This window comes from Sphaeramia orbicularis, chromosome 16, assembly GCF_902148855.1.
Source record: "Sphaeramia orbicularis chromosome 16, fSphaOr1.1, whole genome shotgun sequence".
Classification (NCBI taxonomy): Eukaryota; Metazoa; Chordata; class Actinopteri; order Kurtiformes; family Apogonidae; genus Sphaeramia; species Sphaeramia orbicularis.
In genome coordinates this window covers 53,419,245-53,443,117 of record NC_043972.1, presented here as the reverse complement: position 1 = coordinate 53,443,117, position 23,873 = coordinate 53,419,245, and the positions used below count along the sequence as shown (strand labels likewise).

The following is a 23,873-nucleotide window of genomic DNA, read 5'->3' as shown; positions in this document are numbered from 1 at the left end:
GATCCTCTGCCTACAAGTGCCCTTTTTACTCGTTTTTTTGTTTTTGTTTTTTTTTTGCGCAAAAAACTGCATGACAAATTTTCGTGACTAAAATTTTAATCAATGATAATAAATGTTACGAGTGGTTTAATTTGGCTGTCACTGGACCTGGTCATGGTGCCCTTTCATCTCTGTCACGCCACGCCCCTTCCTCCTGTGCAACCGTGTTTGCAACACACACACACGCACGCATGCGCACGTGCGCGCGCACGTCCTGGTCTGGATAATGAACGAGGAGGAGGGAAGTGCCGCGATTCAAGGTATGTGAGAGCCCACCCCGCTATCTGCCCAAAACATTCACTTGTCGCTCTGGTCCTGTTCTTCAACAATTATAGTTTTGGGGCCAAAAACCGATCGTAAGTGAGTAAATAATTCAATATCATCGTCACGTCATGGCATTAGCTCACAGACTAGCAGGCTCTAACAGCTGGGTGCCCACCTGAGTCTGAGTCCTGCTGAAGCACTCACACATCTGCTTCTGTTTTATTTCCATAAACTGTTGAGTTTTAGCTGCAAAATTGTAACACATGGTAATAGTCCTCACTTTTGAGACTAAGAAATATATATTTTACATTGTAGAAAATGCACATCTTTTACAGTAGCCTAATGCAGCCTAGTATACACAGAATAGGTGCAGTCTGAGTCTAGTCTAATTAGTCATATAAATTTATTGAATGAAAATAAGCAACAGCCAGCCCACAGTTTTCAAATAATTTTAACAAGGTATTTCCAAGGACTTGCTTGGAATGTGGAGTCTGGAAAATAATGATAATACTGAATGGTAATAATACCGATAATGATACTAATGATGATAATACTGAATGATAATAATAAGTATAGTAATAATAATGATGATGATGATGATGAAGATGTAGCATTAGTATTATATATCTTTTTTGGAAACTCAGTGACACTTTTCATTGGATTTTGTATTCATTCCATACACATTGGTGGCAAACTACTGTTTTTGCCACATCTGCCCACCACCAACCACTCACTCACCCCCTATATTCACTCATGAATAATAAAATAACTTGACATGCATGGTGTGTACGTGGGTATATTTGTTGTATTTCTTATATATTTTATTGTTTTGTTATTTAGTTTGAAGATGCCTCGCAAACAAAGACACATTAAACAAAAAAGAAAGGAGCTACTTGAAGCTGCTAAAAGTAGCGGATCCCTTACCAACTGGGTGAAAAAAAGTACTACTGGTAAGCACAATATAAGGAATAACATTACATACTATTCATGGGCATTAGGCACATCATTCACACACATTAATTATCTTCCTGTAAATGTCTGCAGTTCCAGAATTTGCCATATTTGGGATGGGGATTATTCAAGACCAGCGAGACCATCCTTTTCAGAGTGATCTTCACCTGGCCTGCAAAGAGGCTACAACAAGAAAGAATTTCAAACCTAATTTTTATCACTTTATTTGACTTTGTAAGTTATTACATATTGTTATTGCAGCTGTCTGCCAAACTAATGTAAAAATGTATACTTTGTGTGATGATTTATTAAACATTTCAAATCATATGTAATTGGTGGTTATTCGTTTTCATGTGCCCTTTTGGAAGTTTGAGCCCCTGCCCCTTTATAGCTCTCTGCACGGCCCTGTCTGTAATGTTCTGGGGAATGCACACAACATCCAGGCCTAGTTCTCAAATCTGCTTAAGGCTGTCGCATCAGGAGACAGTGCACTGGTGGCTCCTGCTGCAATGTCTCCCTCTTGCGGTGAGGCCGTAGCAGGTCCCAGTTAACATAACGTCTGCACCCTGAAAGTGCAGTGAGCAGTGGGGTGTTGTGCCGAATTCTACTCCATCTTCGTAGCTGACTTAGGAAGGGGGAGCAGATTTTGACAGGAGTTGAATTCGACACTACATGTGGGACCAGGGCCAAGCACTGGTGGTGTCAGTGCTGAAGGTGAAGGGGAACTTGTGTCAACTGACCAGGCAAAGTGATCAGGTTTCAGGCGGTTCTAAGTAAATGGCCTTAGGCTTAGCTGTGGGATCTCGCTGATCTAAAAGTTCATAGGTAACTGCCATATCACTTGTGCCTGAGTCGAAGCATGATAGCACTTTAAAAGGGCCAGTCCACTTAGGTGACAGCTTTTGTCTGGCAAGGGCAGGCAGGTCAACCCACACTAAGTCACCTGGTTCATAGGCTACGTGTTTCATGTGACGATCATAGTAAAACTTCACGTGAAACTCCACAAAAATATGATCGGGTCAGAGGTTCCAAACACTCCTGGTTAATAACTTAATTTCTCTTCCTCCCGTTCTTTGAGTATCCTTTTCTCTGAGCAGGCATTGCTACACAGTTTACGTTTTGCTAAATACAGGGTGAGAAAGCTAACAATGATAAACAGTAGAGCAGTTGAATTTCCGGTTTAGAACGGAAATAATAATCTAAAATGACAAGATGCGGAAGTACGCGTGTATTAAACAAAGAATAAGGTCATTTACGAGCAGAATTTTGATGTACATTCTGAAGCTGACTGCAATCCCTTAATCCGTCTCTTGATAGAGGATGTCGAGTTAGATAAGCTCATAATTTAACAAGAAACGTATTTTCTCAGTTATTTTTATCTTCACTCCGTTTCTCGTAACGTTTTAGGAATGACTTTCGATTAGGAATGGTATTGTCGTTTGGTTGGTAATGGTATTGTCATAATGGTTAATCATTACACATTGGAGATTTTTTCTGAGCCGCACTTTTTGGCCGCTAGCAGCACCTGTACCATAATTGATCGAGTAGAAGCGCACACTGTTTAAACGGCTGAAAAAGGTGGAATGGTTGCAGTGACTTCAACATGATTTCAAGAACCAGTTAAAGGGAGGGAGGAAAATTTGATTTTTTAAAGACACTGGAGCTTGAATTTCGGTGATGTTGGAGCATGAGCGATTTCCGGGTCACATGGTCAACGCTTAATAACCTCACTGGAAATCATCGCACGAGCCGACCACAGTTAAAACAATACGCGCGCACTCACATATAACCGACTATCGTTGCGTGAGGAGCGGCAGTTCATATGACCGCAGTGGTTTAGCCTCCCTTCGCTTAACAAACGTGTAGGTGCTGACTCCAACAGGCGTATTGAAACGATTCAGTCAAAACGTACTGATGTACACCGGAGTCGGTGGAATCGTTTATGTGACCCGTTGACACCGGGGTTGTTCACGGGTTGTTGTGCGGCTCTCTCAGGCTGTCGAGATACGCATAATATAGGCCAGTGATCCTGCGGCAGGTAGGTGGGCATTTATTGTTCCACATTTTGTTTAAAGACTGACATGAGTAAAATAAGTATGTACACGGCGTAATGGCATCAGCCATACTGAGAGCGGCCGGCCAGGACAGTACAAGACGGAAATGTACATCACTATCCCAGCGTAGCCGTAGTCCTTTGGAGGCCTACTGATAAAACAGGCAGCAACGATTTAAATGATGATGGATGCCTCTGACCGAGCCGGTTTTGTAGGCCTATGTGCCTTATTCAGTCATTGGCATTCGATGTAGCTTTGCTTGATATGACAGGGTTTAATAACGTCTAACGCTAGTTTTAGTTGCACGCCCTAATTGATGCGTGTTCTGCTAATTCGAGAATATACGTACACACGCAGAAGCACATGCACGCACACACGCGCGAGTTTAGGTAATTATGCATGTATTGTTTGAGATGGCCTAGCCTATTTGTTACTTACAGCTTACCACAAAAGGTGTGTGCATGGTTGAGGCATTAAGCTTTGAGTCTTGTCGGTACAGATGAACTGATCTTATACTGGTGTAAGACTAGTCTGATACTAACCCGAACAGCCAGATCGGTATTGGTGGCAATAGTTCCGGTCCATTAGTTGACTTGTTCAGCAACAGTTATATAGAGGTGGTGGGAAAAAAGTCATTTACCTACTATATACGTCAAAAGTCAAAGTCAGCTTTATTGTCAGTTTTTGCCATATGTACAGAAAACTGAAATTACAAAACTCTAAGGCTCCACGGTGCAAAATGAACATAATAGGGAAAAAAATAGAATAGAATCTAACTATAAACAGAACATAACTATAAACAGCAGGGGGTTGAGGAGACAATAAACTTGGTACAAGGCAAACTTACCATAAAATAACATGGAAGGCAGGATATATGACTTAGACTGCAGCCAGCCACCAGGGAGAGAATGAGACGTTTCTGTTGAAATTTGAAATGTTTTCAAGGTTCGTTATATTCAGTCAGGTCTCTTAACTTACATTTGACTATTAAAACTAATTGAAATAAAACCATTCATTGAGCTGTCATGTTGTATGAGGATGGGCATTACCATCCTGAGACAGTTTACATCAGGTTTTTCCTACAGTCTGTTGCACAAGACGTCAAAAACTAATCACTTGTTAAGGGGCTTATCCCCCCCAAAAAAAACACAAATACATAAATCAATAAATAAGTATGAACCGATAACAAGGACTTCTTTCTGACTACAGGATATTTCCATGCTTGTTGAAGACAAAGAGTAAAAGCCAAACGAAAGGAGAAAGAGACATGTATATTTAATGTGGAGCTTAGTTTCAGCTTGACAAGATGAGCACAGACAGACCCAAGCGGAATATCATCAAGAAAAAATATGTAAGTTAAACTTCCTTATTTCCTACTTTGACTTAAGTTTCACTCACCTCACAGAAGCAAGGTTGACACTTGACAGGATCTATAGAGTAAAACCAAGAATATGTAGACATTTGAGGTGGGCAATAAAACACTAGTCAGAGTGTCATGGTACAATTTCATATCATGTTACAAAATCATTTTCATATTGTGATATTTTTACTTGGAGAATATCATCAATATAGTTATTACAATATGATTTTAGTACAAAATAATTATTATTGCAATGTATTTTTTGTCTAAGGTTTTTGCCCAGATAAAACACACAGTGTTTCAATGTTTTGTGGTTTAGTTAATTTATTTATTTTTTATTTTTTTACATTTTGCTTATTTTGATGTTGAATAAGCTTTTTTCTTAACAGTTTTGATGTTCTTTTAGATTTGTGGAAAGTTCTGTTGTTTGGTGTTTTTTTTTTGTCAAGTTCAGACCATGAAGGAGAGTTTAAAACCACAGATGACTACCTTTTACATGGTTTTCTTCTTGTTTCATAATAACTCAGATCACACTTCCATTAGCTGGTTTTCACAACATTAAATCAAAATAAATGATATGTAAAATGAACAAAACCATTAAATAACAATCAGGTACTACAGGTGCATTTTTGACTTGTTAGCCTACTTTTCAATATGTCTTTGACAATGTTTTTGTTTCAGATATTTTTATGTTGAAGCTTTATCATAGTACAGGTTTGAAATCCCCCATTTGGTGCATTATGCTTCATTTTTAATATCAACACAACACAGCAGACACACATTCATAAATAAACAGCATTGATAGAGTGAGAAAAGAAGAAGGAAAGATGAAGAAGAAAAAAGAAAACAAAACCAGACAAAGTTTTTGTATTGCGTCTTAAGTTTTTGTCAAGTTGAGTGTTTTGTGTGCTTGTCTTGTATCCATCTTTGTCTTTTGCAAACTACATAATCATCTAGATAACTATCTGGTTTCTTTCACTTTCACTCAGTACCAAAAACTAGACCTAAAAATTAAAAAAAAGAATATATAGATTTTTAAAATAAATTGTGAGAACAATTTTGTCTATATCACCCAGTCTAATGAATATGGCCTTTTTCTCAGCGCTCAGTTTAATCTAGAAATTTGACTGTAGCCTGATCATTTTTAGTTTTTAATTAAATGTATTTTACTGACTTAAAGAGAACATTCCTCTGCTGTTGGTAAATTTATGTGTGTTTGACTCTGCAGGACATCAGTGATGGAATGCCATGGTGTGAGGAACGTCTGGTCCGCAAAGTTCTTTTCCTCTCCCTCAGGGAATTCAGAGACACACATCGTGCTGCACACAAACACTCACACATCTACACTCGTACATATAAACACAAATGTACATCAAAAAATACTGTGCATAAGCAACGAAAGACACAGCCTTTGCCTAACAAACACACACAGAAAAACCCACGCAGAAGACAGTGTGTGCGTACACCACAGAAAAAAGTCACACACAGAGGAAAGGCGCACAAAAAAACACACCTTAGACAGAGTGTGCATACAGCTCAACAAAGAGTCACACACACAAAACCAAACACACATGCACAGAAAAATAAACATGGTCTTAAAAATATGCGAATTTCAAAACATGTAAAACCTCATAAACACTCCAATAAATTAAAAAAAATCAATTTGTCTCAAGACTCACATACTTTAAAAAATAAAGGCACCAACCCACTGCAGGACACAAAAAAACAATCAACATTATGTACAGGGAAAAGTAAAAATGGCATACAGCAGTCACACCTCCAGGAGCACCCGTTTCAAAAGAATTCTGTATCAACAAGGACACTGCGTTCACATAAAACACTAAATACAGTATTGGTCCTGAACTCGAAATACATTGAAACTGCACAACACGCACATAGTTCAACACAAAAACACTGTACAAAAAACAGCTGCAGCTCTGTTGATACCCAGCCACTGCTTCGGGGACCTGCTCGAGCCAGGACTTTGAGGTCACAAACTCCTGCAACCCTTAGTGGTCAGTAACATCTGTATTCGTGTTCTCTTCATTGTACAGATACTGTTTTCAACCTGTCTGTCCACACATGCCTTAGGGCTATGGCTTATGTGGTTTGAGTATGACAGTTTAGCTTTAAATAATATGTAATCACAGTGATCTTGTCTCAAGTAACTTACTACTACTACTCTTTTATTAAGGATACCTGGATAATAGTTTCAGCCGATGTGAATCCCTCCTCACTGCAAGTACAAGATGGAGCCAGTCTCTAAAGACACGCTGCCAACAGCGTCGCACCGCTAGCATTCTCTGTGACAAAGATGACCCTGCCAGCAAGAGGTCAGTGCTCTTACATTTTGGCCAAGGAAGAACTGGTTGTGTTTTCTGAATCAAAGTCCTTCGCAATCATCACTTTTTAGGCTCTGCCCATGTGCTGGTGGCACACAGATCTTTTTTGCTTCTAACCCATGGATGGGTGACCCTCACTGTCTGATATTTTTCTGTGCAAGTTCCTAATGACAGTCACTGCCAGTTAAGTTTTGTCTGTTCTGTGCAAAGTTCAAGCTCAGGATAAAGAACTAAATGTGCTTTTACTTACAACATGTATAGTATCAAGATCTAGTAAAAAAAAAGTATTTGATACTCAAAGGTTGAAAGTCAGAGTTTTAGTAGACAATTTTCTGATCCAGGTAGCTTTGGACCATTGTCTTTCAGAATGCAACAGAAGACAGTGGGGCATCTGCTGGGGTTGGTGTGTTGTTTTAGGTGGTATGATAAAGGTTTGTACTCTAGTTCCAATTGGAATCCAGATTTCTTATTCCCTGAGCACAAAAAAATCTGTGCTACATCACCTGCTTATACAGTCAACTCCAGCTATGTTAAATTGACCTTGTGCTTATACAAATCAGATCAGATGGAGAAATACTTATTTTTAAAAGAGCATATTGTGATTTCATTCATGCACAGACCAAGGTTGCAAGCACAGAGGAAGTTTGCCCAGTCCCCTCCCTGTTCGCCAGGACCGCCAGTGTGTGTGACATCAACACAATGCAATCACACCCACAGACTTGCTGTTGTCACTTGTCTGACCAGACGTCGACCCAAGACAGAAGACTTCTTGTCTTTTCTCTGTTTGAGAGGTAAGCCAAAAGACATCAAAGCTGATACAGTTTGAACAGCTAGTGGCCTGTAGACATGTGTAAACCAGTTTTGTCATCTGTATTACTGTAATTGTAGTGATCAAACTCAGTGTCATTTGCATCTGGGGCATGCTCCGCCACTATAACATCCTTAAGTAGTATGATATTATTGATCTAGCAACATGAAATAATATAATGTTTTTAATTTAGAAGTAAGGACTTTCTTTGACAACACTTATTGCTGCTGGATAGTAAACAGCAAGGTCAAAATCATATCTAATTGATGTTATAAGACATCAGTTTCATATTAGGACAAAAATCTTCAGTGATAGTAATGTTTACATTATTTGAATAATTCAATTAAATACCTTTAAATGCAATTTAATGTAATATGTTTTTAAAAATGTGTAAGGTTTGGGAAGATTCATAGTGGTCTAATAGGATAGAATTGTGGAATATTCATGTTTTTGTGCATCGATAATCACCTGAAAATAAAGACAGCTGTGTATTTATTACAGATGGTGTGTTTAATGGCATTAATATAATAGGAAGGGTCTGGAATTTATCCGCTATTAGTGTTGACAATGAAGGGATCTTTTTGAAAATGACTTTTTACCTTATTATTAGCCTCATCCTACAAGGGTATAGTTATTGGTTCTCTCTGTATCTCAAACTCAAACTGTGCTAGACATTTCAACTTCTTTTTAAATTTTGAAAATCATATATCTCAGTCACCCTTGAAAATGGTGCACTTCTGGTTTTAGATCTGGATTATTGCTTTTTACAAGCAACAATGGAAAATATGGCACTTTTGGACATTTTTGTTATTTGTAGTTATTGCTCTGAAAGAAAGTCACACATTACATCTGACAGTATCTACTAACATGATCACTTTCTTCCTGATCCAGAAGACAATTAAGAAGTGACAGCATATTTTCACATCTCAGGCTTCCATATTTGATGGACATTAATATTTAGCCTTATAAAAGTTTTGACAGCAACTTTTTTAATATTGATAAACCTAAGTCTTGGCAATATGTTTTAAGCAGTGGCGGATCCAGGAAAAATGAAAGCAAGGATGGTGGGGTCCAAGGGCAGAGTCCCAGTGGGGGTTCAAGGGGGCTTAGCTCCCTTGAAACCGGAGCAAAATTAAGATTATAAATGCTTCACATCACTTAAAACTGTAATTTTTTGGTATCATACACTAATAAAATGAAGACAATTTAACCTCATTAATGTGCCCACTTTTGGAACCAAAGCAAAGAGTTTGCTTTAATAAGGTTGGCTTCAGTTATGGCATTAAATTCCCTTGCATTCCAAATCATTTTTAGGATACAGTAGAGGTACTGCATTACCATGTATGTAAGCCTAGAGCAAAACACCACCTGACCAAAGTTATAAAACTTAAATAAACCAATAAGTAATACTCTGCTACCAGCAACAAGTAAATCTATACTTAACTGTACAGGTATGAACACCAAATAAAGTAGCAATTACACTCTATGATATATTTACAAAACAATATATTTATTAAGTATTGAGAAAAATGTTTATCTACACAATATAAATTTACGCTCAAGGTTTAATACAGTCATTAGTCTCATTTAGGAAATATTCCCATTATAATCTCATCTGCCACCATAACAGAAAGTTTTAAATTCCCTGTGAAAAATAGTGTTATGTTATATCTTGTTGACATAGATATAAATAAGCTTGTATGTTATGATAAAGCTACTATACTAACCAAAAGAACTAGGTAACTAGAAGCACTCGGAGAGCGCAGACCTCTGCCAAGGCTGATCAGTGGCCCCCCGCCGTGGGCCCCCCCACCCCCGATCACCACCAAAATTTTATCATTTCTTCCTCATTCCATTTCCAACAAACCCTGAAAATTTCATCCAAATCTGTCCAGAACTTTTTGAGTTATGTTGCACACTAACGATCAGTGCCCCCCCCCCCCCGATCACCACCAAAATTTAATCATTTCTTCCTCATCCCATTTCCAACAAACCCTGAAAATTTCATCCAAATCTGTCCATAACTTTTTGAGTTATGTTGCACACTAACGGACAGACAAACAAACAGACAGACAGAAACAAACCCTGGCAAAAACATAACCTCCTTGGCGGAGGTAATGAAAGCAAAGAAAAAACTGCATCCTCATTCTGGTCCAAAATATACATTTAGAAATAATAAATTATATTTATCTCACCTCAAATTTCCACACACACTGTAAAAGTAATTAGGTTTTATAAAGTGTATGTATTTATAAGTACATACATTTTTTCACTGTTGACATTTAACAAGTATCAAGGATATTTCATTTTATATGGCATACTTTTGTTATGTGTCACTATATGTGACATCTTAAAGCGACAACCATATTCCATTTGTTTCTATTTTCACTGGTACCCCTGGGGCCCTCAGTATGTATTTCATTAGCCAGTAGCCTTGGCACATGGCTCATTTGAATATTGAACTGACATCATACCATCTCCTACCGTATGTGTGGTTAACGGTCAAGGTGAAGTAACACAGCTGTAGCCTGTACTGTAACAGTAGAACTAGATATGTTTGCTGGCAAATTCACTCTTTATGGAAACGTTATTAACATAAAACTAAAACAAACGACTAACCCTGAGGCTTAGATGTAGTAGTAGCACAAATTTGTTCTACTTGTAATCGGCCTACTAGTTGTTCATATAGGAATGTGTGTGTGCACGTTGCCTTCTTGATGATCTGTCAAGCAAAACACTGCAACGATTCACAAGATGATGACATGTCCGATAGCCAGTAAATGCCGTAAAATTTATCTACACTCACGAGTTAGATATGATATGATATAAGATATGATATGATATGATATGATACATTCACTGGCTGTGTTCTGCGGCAACTCAAAGATAGTCAGTATTCAGACTATACAGTAATATAGTTTCAACAGTATAATAAGACATTACATAACTTTTGTGGCTGCCTGTTTGTTTCTCCAGCATGCAGGCCCAAATGCTGCTTGAATAGACAAGTGTCTCCTCATGATTAGACTTTTGTCTAGTTTAGATTTTACATAAATGTTAATGAGTAACAATATTAATAACTAGAAATTTTGAAGTTAGAACCGGGAGGTAGAACTTGCAAGTAGCACACTAAAACTGCATGTTTTAACTGTATGTATGATTTACCTGTATGTAAGTCTGCTTATATCAGCTGACTGGGGCCCCGATGTGGTTATCAAATGCATGTTGCTTAACAATGTCTATCAGTAGGTAATTACTGGGTAAACTGGACAGATAACCAGTCTTCTGGTAAAGGTCAGGAGATCCATGTAATATCAGGGGAGGGCACAAAAGTCATAAAAAATAGAGCTGAGAAGTACTGAGTACATAAATCAACATACAAATATATATATATATATATATATATATATATATATATATATATATATATATATATATATATGTAGATTTTCAAATGAGGGGGTCACAACGCAGAGGACGCCTGTAGGTATTGCTGCCATTGTTAAGGATCAAGATATTGATTTATACATAAATGTTTGAGTGTATTTCCAACATAGTACAGTCTCTGGGTTTGTTTACTTCTGTGCTGTGTATTTGCAAATAATGTGTTTTAAGGTATTTTCCAAATTTTTGTTTTAATTATAAAGTTAAATGCATCTCACTTTCATTGTCACTTTCATTTCCCCTTTTGACCCAGGTTCAGCAGCACTGCCTAGCAACATGGCTTTCTTAGCAAATGGACGAGGGAAAGAGACAGCTGGCTCTCAGCAACTTACCTCCTGTCTCTCCAATGATAGGATTTCAACAGAAATGAAGAAGGAGAGCATGTTCAGTAGAACAGCAGGTATTTATCTGGGGTATCATATTTAAACCATTATATCAGTGTCCATCAGTTATTTTCTTATGTTAAGTTGTACTAGAAAATCCACTTTGTATCTGACTTGTTCTATAGTGCAGAGGAGGTCTGGCTCTCTGAGGGAGGGAACCTTAGGCTCTGCCTCTGCAGCCCCTAGCTCATTCTGCACTCTAACCACTCGAGCACAGAGGAGGAGGAGGGAGACAGAGGGGATGGATCAGAACAGGGGAGAAGGAGCTGAGAGTCACCTCATAACGCCTCAGCAGCTGTCCCTGCAGGTCAGGACAATGAACAAGGTTTGACCCGTCTTTTTTTGTTTGTTTCTTTGTTTCTTTCTTTCTTTGTTTCTTTCTTTCTTTCTTTCTTTCTTTCTTTCTTTCTGTTTATTTATGTATTTGTATCAATTCTGTATGTTCCATACATTACTAAGACAACTATAATGACAGAATTTGAAGAAGACTTATTCAAAAGGTGTATTGTTGAGCGCTTTATATATACTTTATATCGCATAAAGAATGGAACAGCTAAATGTTGGTCATTTAAATCTTCAGTTAAGTATCTATTACCAAACTAAATGTGCTAAATGCAAACAAAATTAGCTAAATCACCCACTACCCATCATAAAAAACAAACTATTATTTCCTTGGACCAGCCTTGATTATGGCATACATTCACTGTGACATCTCAGTTAACTTATACAATATCATGACATTTGTTTCCATCTATCTTGTTGCATTAATTTTTTGCCAATATCATTTCTTGAAGATGGGAGAGTCAGACCGCTGCATGAAGTCTCTAGGACTTCCATGGAGTTAAATCTTAGACTCTTTGGTTGCTAGTTCATATGCAAAAATGATGTCTCATTGTTCCTGAACCACTCTTTCACATTTTGATATTTTCATCTTGGAATATGTCTGTACTGTCAGGGAATATAAAAAGCCATTGAAAAACCTGGTCATTCAGTATATTCAGGTAGTCAGCTGACCTCTTTTTTCGATACTTAACATTACTGGACCTAGCCCTGACCAACTGAAACAACCTCACAGGCTGGTATGTAGGCACTAGGCATGATGCTTTCCTCACCCTGATGCACCCATCACTCTGGAACAGGGTTCCTCTGGACTCATCGGATTACATGACCCTTTTCTTTTGCTCCACAGTACAATTCGGTCTTTAGTAAATGGCTACTTTTTCTTTTTTCAGATCATTGATAAGTGCTGTTCTTCAGGCTACTCAACTGTTGAGTCACAGTTCTCTGAGTTATCTTCTCATTGTGTACATGGAAACTCTTGCACTTTTAAACATAGCTGTGAGCTCTATCTTTCATTCAGGAAATAGTGGCTTTTGACACATTTTTGGTACAGGTACTTTGATGGTGATCATGCTTTTTTCCCCACAAGGGGCAAATTACATACTTATGGAAATGTACATGTGAGATTTGTGCCTTTGCTGCTGAGGAAAGAATGAGTGATGAAAAGGTAGCCTCAGACCGTGAAGAATTACCGTGAACTGCTGGTCTGGTCTCTGAACATTTACACTGATGCTTTGCCAAAGCAACTGCATTAAACATGTTAGTCTTCATTTTAAAATAATTCTGACTGGACAAATTAGGCTGTCATGGAGTATGACATTAAGGAAAAATAGTGCAGTTGTCAAAGTTGTAGGTCATACATTTTGGAAAATGCAGTGTGCTGTTTAGTTCATCAGCACTGAAACAGTATCACTCCAGTTTTAAATAAAAAACAACCACCCCACACAGCCTACACCTCCAGAAACAAAAGGAACTTTTTGAGAGAAGTGAGATAAATTGAAATTCCAATAGAGTATCGTACTTCTTACTTGCATAATCATCTTTTTGCTGGATCACCCAGCCCTGCACCACACAATCACCAGTATGTGCTCAAATAAGTATTACAAAAACAATGTTTAATTTGTGTAAAGCAGAAATTCCGTAAAGTACTGAATATTAATTGTAAATTAATTTTAATTAATTATTGAATTATCTCTGCAGTATTAGAGCTATGTTATGTTATGTTAAAAATATGTTTCCTACTGACCTAGAATGTATCTGTGGAGGCCAGTGTTCAATTAAAAGGGCATTCTGGCTAAGGTCCAAAGCATTGAGTTTCTCTAATGGGGAACTAGCACAGAAAACAGGGGGAAGACTGCTTAAACAAGAAGATTTCTAGAATTTGGTCACTTAGGATTGTGCTTTGAATCAAAGTGCAGTTGTAATTCAAAAGAATTGTTATACCCAATTACAAGACAGTAAAATTACATGAAAAAGAATTGTGTTCATCAGTTGATTTGATCAAAAGGGAAGTGATTTTATGTGTGTGTATGTGTGTGTGTTACAGTTGCTTTTAATCAATAGATATATCATATGTGTATCTGTTGCAGGTTGCCATGGTAACTGGACTTTCTGAACAGAGAAGCTCCTGTGTCAGATCAGTCTCTTCCAGTGGGGCAGGGAGAAGGCAATCTTCCAGGCCCTGCACCAGGCCTAGCAGCACCGACACACCTCAAGACGATGGCCAAAGGAGCCTCCAGGAAACCAACAACAGACACCTCACCCGGCCTAGCACGCACCACCTGCCTCGCAATCAGGGCCTTCCTCCTATCCACCGAACCGTTACTAACTATTACAACAACCACAAGACCCTCAGTAGTCTCCAGAACTCAGGGAGATTTTCAAGTATGACTCTAACTCAGTTACCATTGACTAATGGCTCAGTTATCACACAACTCAGTGAGAACCCCGGTGTCCTGCGGTTGTCCAGAAGAAGAAGAGGCCTTCCACCAGACACCAGCCCTACAACTCAGAATCAGGTTTTTGATGCCAACTCATCAAAGAGGAAGAAGGCACTGCATCTCACTGATGGCAATGACACAGTGAAGAGTGCCCCCCACCATGTTGGTCAGACAGCAAAAAAGACAGCCAATTTTAATGAGGACATTAAAGTGGAATTTGTTAGCCATATTTGTAAAGCCACTGTCAGCCATAATGAAAAACAAGAGAGAAGTAGCCATGTTGGTGAGCTGAAACTAGAGAGTGGCAGTTGTATTGGTGAGGACCCAAATGGCAAGATAAATGTTGGAGAGTTATGTTTGGAGAGCATCACTGCTCTGGAACCCATTCAGAAAAGGGACAGTTCTACCAGTAAAATGACAAACTGTGACCACAGCTCTTTCACTGATGTTAAATGCAGACCTGTGAGAACAAAGAGGCTCCAAAGAAACCAGGCAGCTTCCTCCACTGCCACCAGGACCATTACCCGGACTGCTAATCCAAGGACTGTTGCCAGAGCTTCTACTGCTAAGATGACTGTTACTAAAGCTGCTGTCAATTCATTGGTAACTAAATATGTGCAGGCTGACTCACCAGCCATTTGTTCTGCCAAGCCCAATAAAGGCAAGGACAATACCAAGTATATTTCACCAGCTAACAGCTACTTTACCTATAATTCCAAAGGTTCTTCAAAATACTCTACCAATAGTACACATGAGGACTTGAATAAGGACAGTGGACATGTCAGTAGCTGTTCCAGCACTTCCAAGGGCTCAACAAAGGGTCTTGTTCAGACAAAGTCTCCTACCTCAGCTTTAAAGACCAGGACTAGCCCTAGAATGCTTTTGAAGAACTAGAAAAATAATTGAGCTTATCTCTGAAAATTTTCACTAATGCACAAGTTCCATATTGAGAGTTTATATTAAAAATACTTTGAGGGAAAACAGCATAAAATATTTCTCATTATGGTCAATGTATGATGATAGTGTTTGACACTGAATTGTAAAGTAGCATCTTTGTCAGTGGTTGCATGGTATTTTAAATCCAATGCCTATCCTATCCTATTCTTTTTTTGTTTTTTGTTTTCGTTTTATAAAGGATTAAATTAACACACATAATAGAAGACATACAACCATGTGAGCTGTTTAGCTAACTGTTTATTCACTGGAGGCTTTCCTTTTTTATTTGGAACAGTGGTTGTTATTATTATTATTATTATTATTATTATTATTATTATTATTGTATTTTATTCATATGGAAGACACTGGTATCAGTTTTTAGAACTATCAGTGAGCCCAATTACATGCACACTAATACTCTGATCATTATATGATTCCTGGAGTAATCACATTATTCAATGGATCATGTATGAACAGTATAATCTGATTTGTTTTGGAAGATAACAGCAGTAATTTGATTATGACAAATCAGATTAACACACCTGGATTTCTCTTCAATACCCAAATGTCTTCCTGCACAGGTACAGGTTAATCTGATTTATTTCGTTCTTTTACATCTGCATATGTGCACACAATTAAAAATGGAAGTCACATAGTCAAACGTGAGTGGAAGACAGAAACAGGAAATTTGAGTCTAACATTACTCTAAGAAATCCAATAATGGACTGGAGCATCTAAACCAGGGTTTTTGATTTCTTAAGTGCATGTAAACATCAGATCTGATTATTACAATTATCTGATTACTCCCAGTTAGCAGATTTTTATGGTCATGTAAACAGACTCCATGTTCTGTAGCTTGCCTTGGACAAATGTAGATTGCCACAAGCCTTTGCTTTAGGGCTTTGGCAGCTTTTTTGTTTTCAAGTTAGAGGAAATAACTGAAATTTCATTTTAACACTTAAAGATTGAGAACCTAATCTTCCTCACCTTATCTTTAGTTTTTGGTTTGTCTTTTTTTCACTGATTACTGATTTTACACAAGTATTTTTTACATTATTTGATGACTTGTTTTAGATGTCGGAATAATCTGGTCTGATTTGAAAGATGTGATGTACAAACAACAAAAATAACCCAAGCCCATCTTCTTCATTCTGGAAGTGTATTCCTGCCAGGTTAGAAAAAGAAAAACAGATCAGTATTATATTATGATGTGAAAGGTTTCTTGATATGAGATAATTTTTTACGTTTTAACAGATTTTCATGTTAAAACAAGATATTTCTGGTTCATACAGAATTTGATTCAAGGCATAGTATGTAACATTTCTGGCTTGGCTCATCTCTGCTTGAAAGAGAGAGATGGTCAAGCTGGCGTTAGACTGCAGTTAGATAGAGAATCTGTATTTTGTCTAAAAGTTTGACAGAATGCTGTGAAATAGAAAAATAAAGTGTTATTTTATGATTCTGTCATAATGGTTATATTGTACACACACCCATCCCTTTGTAAAACTCTATGACAGGGCTGCCAAACTCATTTTAGTTGAGGGGCCACATTCAGCTCACTATGATCTCAAATGGGTCAGACCATTAAAATAATAACATAATAACCTATAAATAATGTCAACTTCAAACTTTTCTCTGTGTTTTAGACTAAAAAAAGTAACATTACAGTATGAAAATTTTTACATCTACAAACAGCCCTTTAAAAAATGTGAATAACATGAACAACCCGAAATTTCTTACGAAAAATAAGTGCAATTTACCAATATTATGTCTCAGCTTCTCATTTCCACATGTTCATTACAACTTACAGAGCACAGTGGATCTATAAAGGCACAAAACATTTGGTAAGAGGCCGAATATTGTGATAATTACACATTTTTCTTCAGACATTCCAGGTTGTTTGTGAAGTCATAGTTTGTAAATGTAAATATTTTCAAATAATTTTTCAGTAAAATGATGACAAAAGAGCTGTCATCATCTATAGGTAATTATGATAGTTTGCTGGTGCGACGCACTTGAGATCATATTGATCTGTATGTGACCCCTGAAGTAAAATAATTTTAATTTCTTTAATGCCATTTTTGCATTTCACAAATTCATCCCACGGATCGGATTGGACCATTTGGTGAGACAGTTTTCACCCATGGGCTGTAGCTTTGACACCCCTGCTCTATGAGAACACTCTAGAGACACACAAAAAAAAAAAAAAAAAAAAAAAAAAAAAAAAAATATATATATATATATATATATATATATATATATATGTGTATGTGTGTGTGTGTGTGTGTGTGTGTGTTTGACCCACACACCCTGCACACTTGTCACTGACTTATATTAACACGGTGGCTAAGGTCCATACCCCCCACAAGATTCCAAACACTGCAATACAAGGTGAAGTTATGACTGAGAAGGAATATTATTGTACAAGTCTGCATTGTGTTTTTTTTTTTTTTAAGTAAATGTTACTTACTATGCCTTTAAGTTCTGCAGTGTTCATAATTTACACACAAGTTGATGTTGGTATTTTGCATGTTACTTAAAACAGTATGTATTTTAAGGATATTGACTGGTCAATAATGTTACGTAACCCTCAACCAGTGCCTCTAGAGTTAGGTTTCCAATGGTATGATGTTGGTAGGTAAAGTTTAATATTGCATGGCTAGGTCAAAAAGTTACTCTTTCTCATGTCAGTACAACAGTGTCTGTATTAAGAGACGTGTTCTAATGATAAATCCATAATACTTCCAGAGTCTCATTCTTTCTCATGTGTAGCACTGTGTGTCTTTGAAATCTCACCATATATCAAGTAGTAGTTAGACAAACTGTGCAAATGACTCATATTCCTTTATTCATCCATTACCCAAGCACCATGTCTTTGGACAAGTTTCATGTTTTAAGATTATTGGCACTTATCACGTTATAATGTGATATGCATCTTGTAATACAGGGTGGGGAAGCAAAATGTACAATATTTTGAGGCAGGGATTGAAAGACAGTGTATGACCAATTAGTTTATTGAAAGTCATGAGAATTTATTTGTCATAAGAAAATTGACATAATAGAAAATGCTTTTATTCTATGTGTCCTCCTTTCTCAATAACTGCCTTCACACGCTTCCTGAAACTTGCGCAAGTGTTCCTCAAATATTGGGGTGACAACTTCTCCCATTCTTCTTTAATAGTATCTTCCAGACTTTCTCGTAATAGTTTTGCTCATAGTCATTCTCTTCTTTCCATTATAAACAGTCTTTATGGACACTCCAACTATTTTTGAAATTTCCTTTGGTGTGACGAGTGCATTCAGCAAATCACACACTCTTTGACGTTTGCTTTCCTGATTACTCATATGGGCAAAAGTTTCTGAAAAGGTATGGATAATAGTGTTAAGTATGATTATGACATCAATATATGTTTGGTTTCAAAACAATTGACGTAGTGCCTGCTGAGAAAAAACAACTAAATGTTCATTGTAAATTTTGCTTCCCCACCCTGTAGTATGAAAATCTTACATTAACCTGAAAGTATTATAGTGTAAAAATATGTTATGACAAGTAACACGTAACTTACAGTAGCTGATCTGTTCTGTCCTCTTCTAACATGACAGCAACTTTGTTTTAAGAGGTTAATATAGCCAGTGGTGTAGTGGTCCCTGGAGAAGTGGGTATATTCTCAATTTTTGGCTTTTTTTTTTTTTTTTTTTAAGTCCAGAAAAACGGCATTTTAGAATCAGTGACATGTCAGACTGCTCTATTTAGTTTACCCAAAAATCCATCAGTAGTATTTGCTCTCTATTATAAAATTATCATGACTTGATTAGGAGCCGTTTGTAGGTGTTACTGGTCACAAAAGCAGCTGCATGAATGTAAGTGTATTCAACATGAGACAAATATAGGATAACGTTAGCGTTTCATAGTGTCAGCCTACTCACACAGTTTAACTATTGATGACAAAATCTCTTCTCCTATAAATGTGCAGTCATATGGCCAGTAGTTTAAAACAGTGACTCATTCTGAAACCACCTTAAAGCTTACCTCAGAATTATGTGTTCCATGAAAGTAGGTTCTCTTAATGTCACTCAGTTGAAAGACATTTATTCTGCTTTTCTCATTCGCATTTCCAATAATCACGCATCTTTCAACGAGACATGGAGTGACCTGTCAATCAACTGGGGTGGCACTGGCACCTGAAGTGTCCAATCAGGTTCCAGAGGTGGCCAGTACTAGTTAGCAATATTTTCCTTGGCATGACCTGCCCTACTCTGCCTCTGACTGGCTCATCAGTCGTCATGCCAAAAGTCAACCAATCTAATCAGTGAAGACAGCGAGTACTAGCCAGTTAGAGGCAGAGTAGGGCGGGTTATGGCTTTACCATCCTAGGGAAAAAAATCGGCAATTTGGCTCAGATACTACTAAATGGTGGGCATTGGGGGGATTTAGAGGTGGGTATACCCAATGCTGACTGAAAAATAAGTGGGTGTACTCCGTATACCGCCTTATATCCTGGACTACATCTCTGAATATAGCCTTCATGATTTCACCCAAGCCTTTTTCAGGTCTGGTATCCTAGTCAGAGGAAAGCTAAACTCAGATCATCACCACAGATTAATGATATTAGTACATAATTGCAATATGACCAAGTAACTTGGTCAGTTGGTCATATCCTTTGGCATCTGTTATTTGTCTACATGTAAGCCCCTGAACCAGTGCTCCTTTATTTCTTTATGCCAGCTGAGAAAAAGTTATTTTCTATTTACCATAAATGACAAGATCAGAATATATTTCTTAAAGTACTCATGACGTCCAGCTCAAAGACATGTGATTACATTTTACAATTTTTGTCAGTTTTCTGTTAAAATGTTTGTGCTGTGTTGTCTGATTATCGCAAGGTCGTTATGTGAATTATAGGGATGAAAGATGACCAGTTGGCTGTAAAAACACTTCCAGATTTAATCATAATTGAGAACATTTCACACACAGCATCCAATGATAAGCCCAAGTACTACCATAATAAAGTCTTCATGCCTTAAGTTACAGGTATTAATATACCATCTGTATAAAAACTGATATACAGATGTCCAAAGGAACCACATATAGAAAATCATTACACCAAATTTAGTTGATCTGTTTAGATCAGGGGTCTCCAACCTGGAAAAAAAAGACAAAAAAATAATTGTTTTGTTGATGACTTTCTAAATAAAGAACGAGCCATAGGTCCAAGCACTTAGTGAGAGAGACTCATTCATGTAGGTCAGAACAAAGAAGATTCAGATTCGGATAACTTTATTAATCCCATCAGTAGGGTAATTCATTTGGTCAGTTTGTGTGAGGTATACTGATTAGAGACGTGTTATATGGTTAGGTGGTGTGGAAAATTAATTCTGGGTGGATTTGCCAGGGTTTTTCATGGGTTTTCAGCTGGCTTAATGGATGTGCTTTGGCTGTAGTGGGATCATGTCACCTGATACTCAAATTCAGAAGACAAAATCAATCCCAGAGGAAATAAATAAATATCAGACAAATATTGCAGTTTTATAGAATATAAAAGACATAGGCAATAGATTTTGGCATTACACTATGACAAGAAACAAAAAGTGAAACAAGTAGATAAGACTTGGATGAGAGAACAACAACAACAAAAAAACAATCATAGAATGAACATGGTTAAAGGGGTTTACATTTGGCTTAGGTACTATGACTGTAACACTTAAGTTACATATCCTGGTTGCAATGATATGTAACCAGGATGATATGAGATGTTGGTCCACTCGCTGTCACTAGCTGTCTTCTCAAAACTGTTTTACTCAGTTTTTTAGTTGTTTTTAATAACAAGCACTGAGGTTTACATGTGTTTTTAAAGTACTTGTTTAATCAACTCTTCTGATACTTTTAAACTGTTTTAACTGGCATGAGTCATAACTCCCTGCAAATCATTATTGATCTGAGTAAGGTTTTTTTTTTCCACAGTTTTACCCCAGACACTTTTCCACCATTGGATTCCTCTACTGGCTGGTTCTGTGAAACTGCTACACGGGCTTAACCAGGCTGTGATCCTTACTGACTCTTACAGGGCTACACAGGTGCTCTTTTCCCAGCCTAAGAGTCTGATGAATTTTTGAAATGCAAAAATTACACTTAAGAAATTAGCAATCATTTTAGTTCAGGGGCACATTGAGTGCAATTTGATCTCAAGTGGGTCAGACTAGTAAAATACTAAAATTACATTATGACTATCATCACATAGCTAAACAGTGACTTCTCTGGCCACTTTGAAACAAAACAACTCACCAGCTCAGAAGACCTTTCCTCCCTTGGATGAGCAGACCATGTGCCTAGCACCAGCCAGTTTGAAGAGGACCCTCTCCAAGATCACCCCACCCAAGGCTGCTGGACCTGACAGAATACCTGGTCATGTTCTGTAGGAGTGTGCCGAGGAGCTCAAGAATGTCCCCACCAACATTTTCAACATCTCCTTGAGCCAAACTATTGTCCCCACATGTTTCAAAGGGGCAACAACAGTACTAGTGCTGAAGAAGCCTCAACCATCTGGCCACAATGACTGTCAGCCAGTAGCACTGACCTCCATCATCATGAAGTGCTTCAAGCGGATGGTCATGCAGCACATGAAACCCCTCCCCCACCCACAACCCATTTCAGTTGTGCAAACAGGCTAAACAAATCAATAGAGGATGCCATCTCTGTTGCTCTTCACCTAACCCTCACCCAACTGGACTCCAAAATGTCATACAGGCGAATGCGGTTCTTAGACTTCAGTTTAGCAGTCAACACAATCATCCCCCAGCAACTAATACAAAAACTCAAAACCTCTCTCTGCAACAGGGTACTGGACTGTTTCATGGGAGGCCGCAAAATGTGTGGGTCGGCAATAATACCTCCAGGACCATCATGCTGAGCACAGGGGCCCCTCAGGGGTGTGTGCTCTGCCCACTGCTCTTCACCCTGCTGACACATGACTGTGCATCAAGCCACAGCACAAATCACATCATCAAGTTAGCTGGTGACACAACCGTGGTGGGCCTCATCACCAACAACAATGAAACCAACTATAGAAAAGAGGTGAGCCAACTGGTCCAGTGGTGTAAGGACAACAATCTCTTCTTGATCGTGTGAAAAACCAAAGAGATTGTAGTCAACCTCAGGAGAAGTCACTTGCAGCATTCCCCACTTACCATCGATGGTGCTGCTGTGGAGAACGTGAGCAGCACCAAGTTCTCAGGGATGTACATTTCAGAGGATCTGTCCTGGACAGACAACACCACATCAATGGCCAAGAAGGCTCAAACACTCTCTACTTCCTCTGCAAACTGAGGAGAGCACAAGTCCTACCCCCCATCATGTGGTTCTTCTACCGGGGCACCATTGAGAGTGTCCTCACTGGCAGCATCACTGTGTGGTTTGGAGGCCCAAAGACTCTGCAACACATAGTCATTACAACCAGCAAAATCATTGTGACCATCTTCCCTCCCTCACAGACATTTTTCGCACCCTCCTCACCCACAGAGCCACTAGCATTGCTGGTGACCCCTCCCACTCCTCCCACTCCCTTTTCAGCGTCCTGCCTTCAGGGAAAAGGTACCGCAGCCTCCAGGCCCGATCCACAAGACTGTTGAACAGCTTTGTCCATCAGGTTGTCAGGATGCGGAACTCAGTCCATTACGTGCCCTTAGCTGCTGACTATCTCTGCACTTTTTTGGAAACATTGCACTATTGCCCTGTCTGCTGCTGTTTGGTTCCGTTATGCACCTCCTCACCTCATAACCATTACTGTATAGCACTACTGCTGTTACTGTAAATACACTGACATGTACATTTTATATTTTGCCATAGTTTATTCTTTAAACCACTTATTTATTCTTATTGTATTTTTACCCTTTTTTTGTTAGTTTTTATGCATGGCCTTTAACAAGGTTAGAGAGAAACAGTATCTCAGGTGTCTGTATTACATGTGCCTCTAGTGAATTGACAGTAAACAAACAAACAAACAAACAAATAAATAAATGTCTTTGAATTTATTCTTTCACAAAACAGTGAATAACCTGAAGAAATATAAATAACCTGAAATATCTTAAGAGAAGTAAGTGCAATTTTAACAATATTCTGCCTCTTATTAAATGTTTTGTGTATTTGTAGATCTACTGTGATCTGTAAGTTGTGATGCACATGTGAAAATGAGAAGCTGAGGCATAATATTGTTAAACATGCACTTATTTTTCTTAATAAATTTCAGTTTTTATGGTTGTTCATGTTATTAATGGTTTTTTAGATTGTAGATGTAAATGTTTTCATAATGTAATTTTACTTTTTTCACTCTAAAACAGAGAAAAGTTTGGAGTTGACATTTTTTATATATTATTGTGTTATTATTTAACTGGTCTGATCCACCCTAGATCATACAGGGAGGATGTAGTCCCTGAAATAAAATGAGTTTGACATCCCTGCTCTATATCAGTGAGAGACCTGTGGATTGATTATGGCTCAGTCTCAGTAACCACGCTC

General features: G+C 38.0%; 1 protein-coding gene across 1 annotated transcript; it reads left to right on the top strand.

Annotated features, from left to right (window-relative positions):
• The first annotated feature begins 6,861 nt into the window (after nt 1-6,861).
• LOC115435882 (uncharacterized) lies at nt 6,862-16,820 on the top strand. Its single transcript, XM_030158492.1, has 5 exons — nt 6,862-7,001; nt 7,629-7,801; nt 11,516-11,662; nt 11,771-11,970; nt 14,075-16,820. The coding sequence occupies exons 3-5, from the start codon at nt 11,539-11,541 to the stop codon at nt 15,317-15,319; spliced, it is 1,569 nt and encodes a 522-aa protein (XP_030014352.1). The 5' UTR covers nt 6,862-7,001; nt 7,629-7,801; nt 11,516-11,538; the 3' UTR covers nt 15,320-16,820.
• Nucleotides 16,821-23,873: the final 7,053 nt, after the last annotated feature.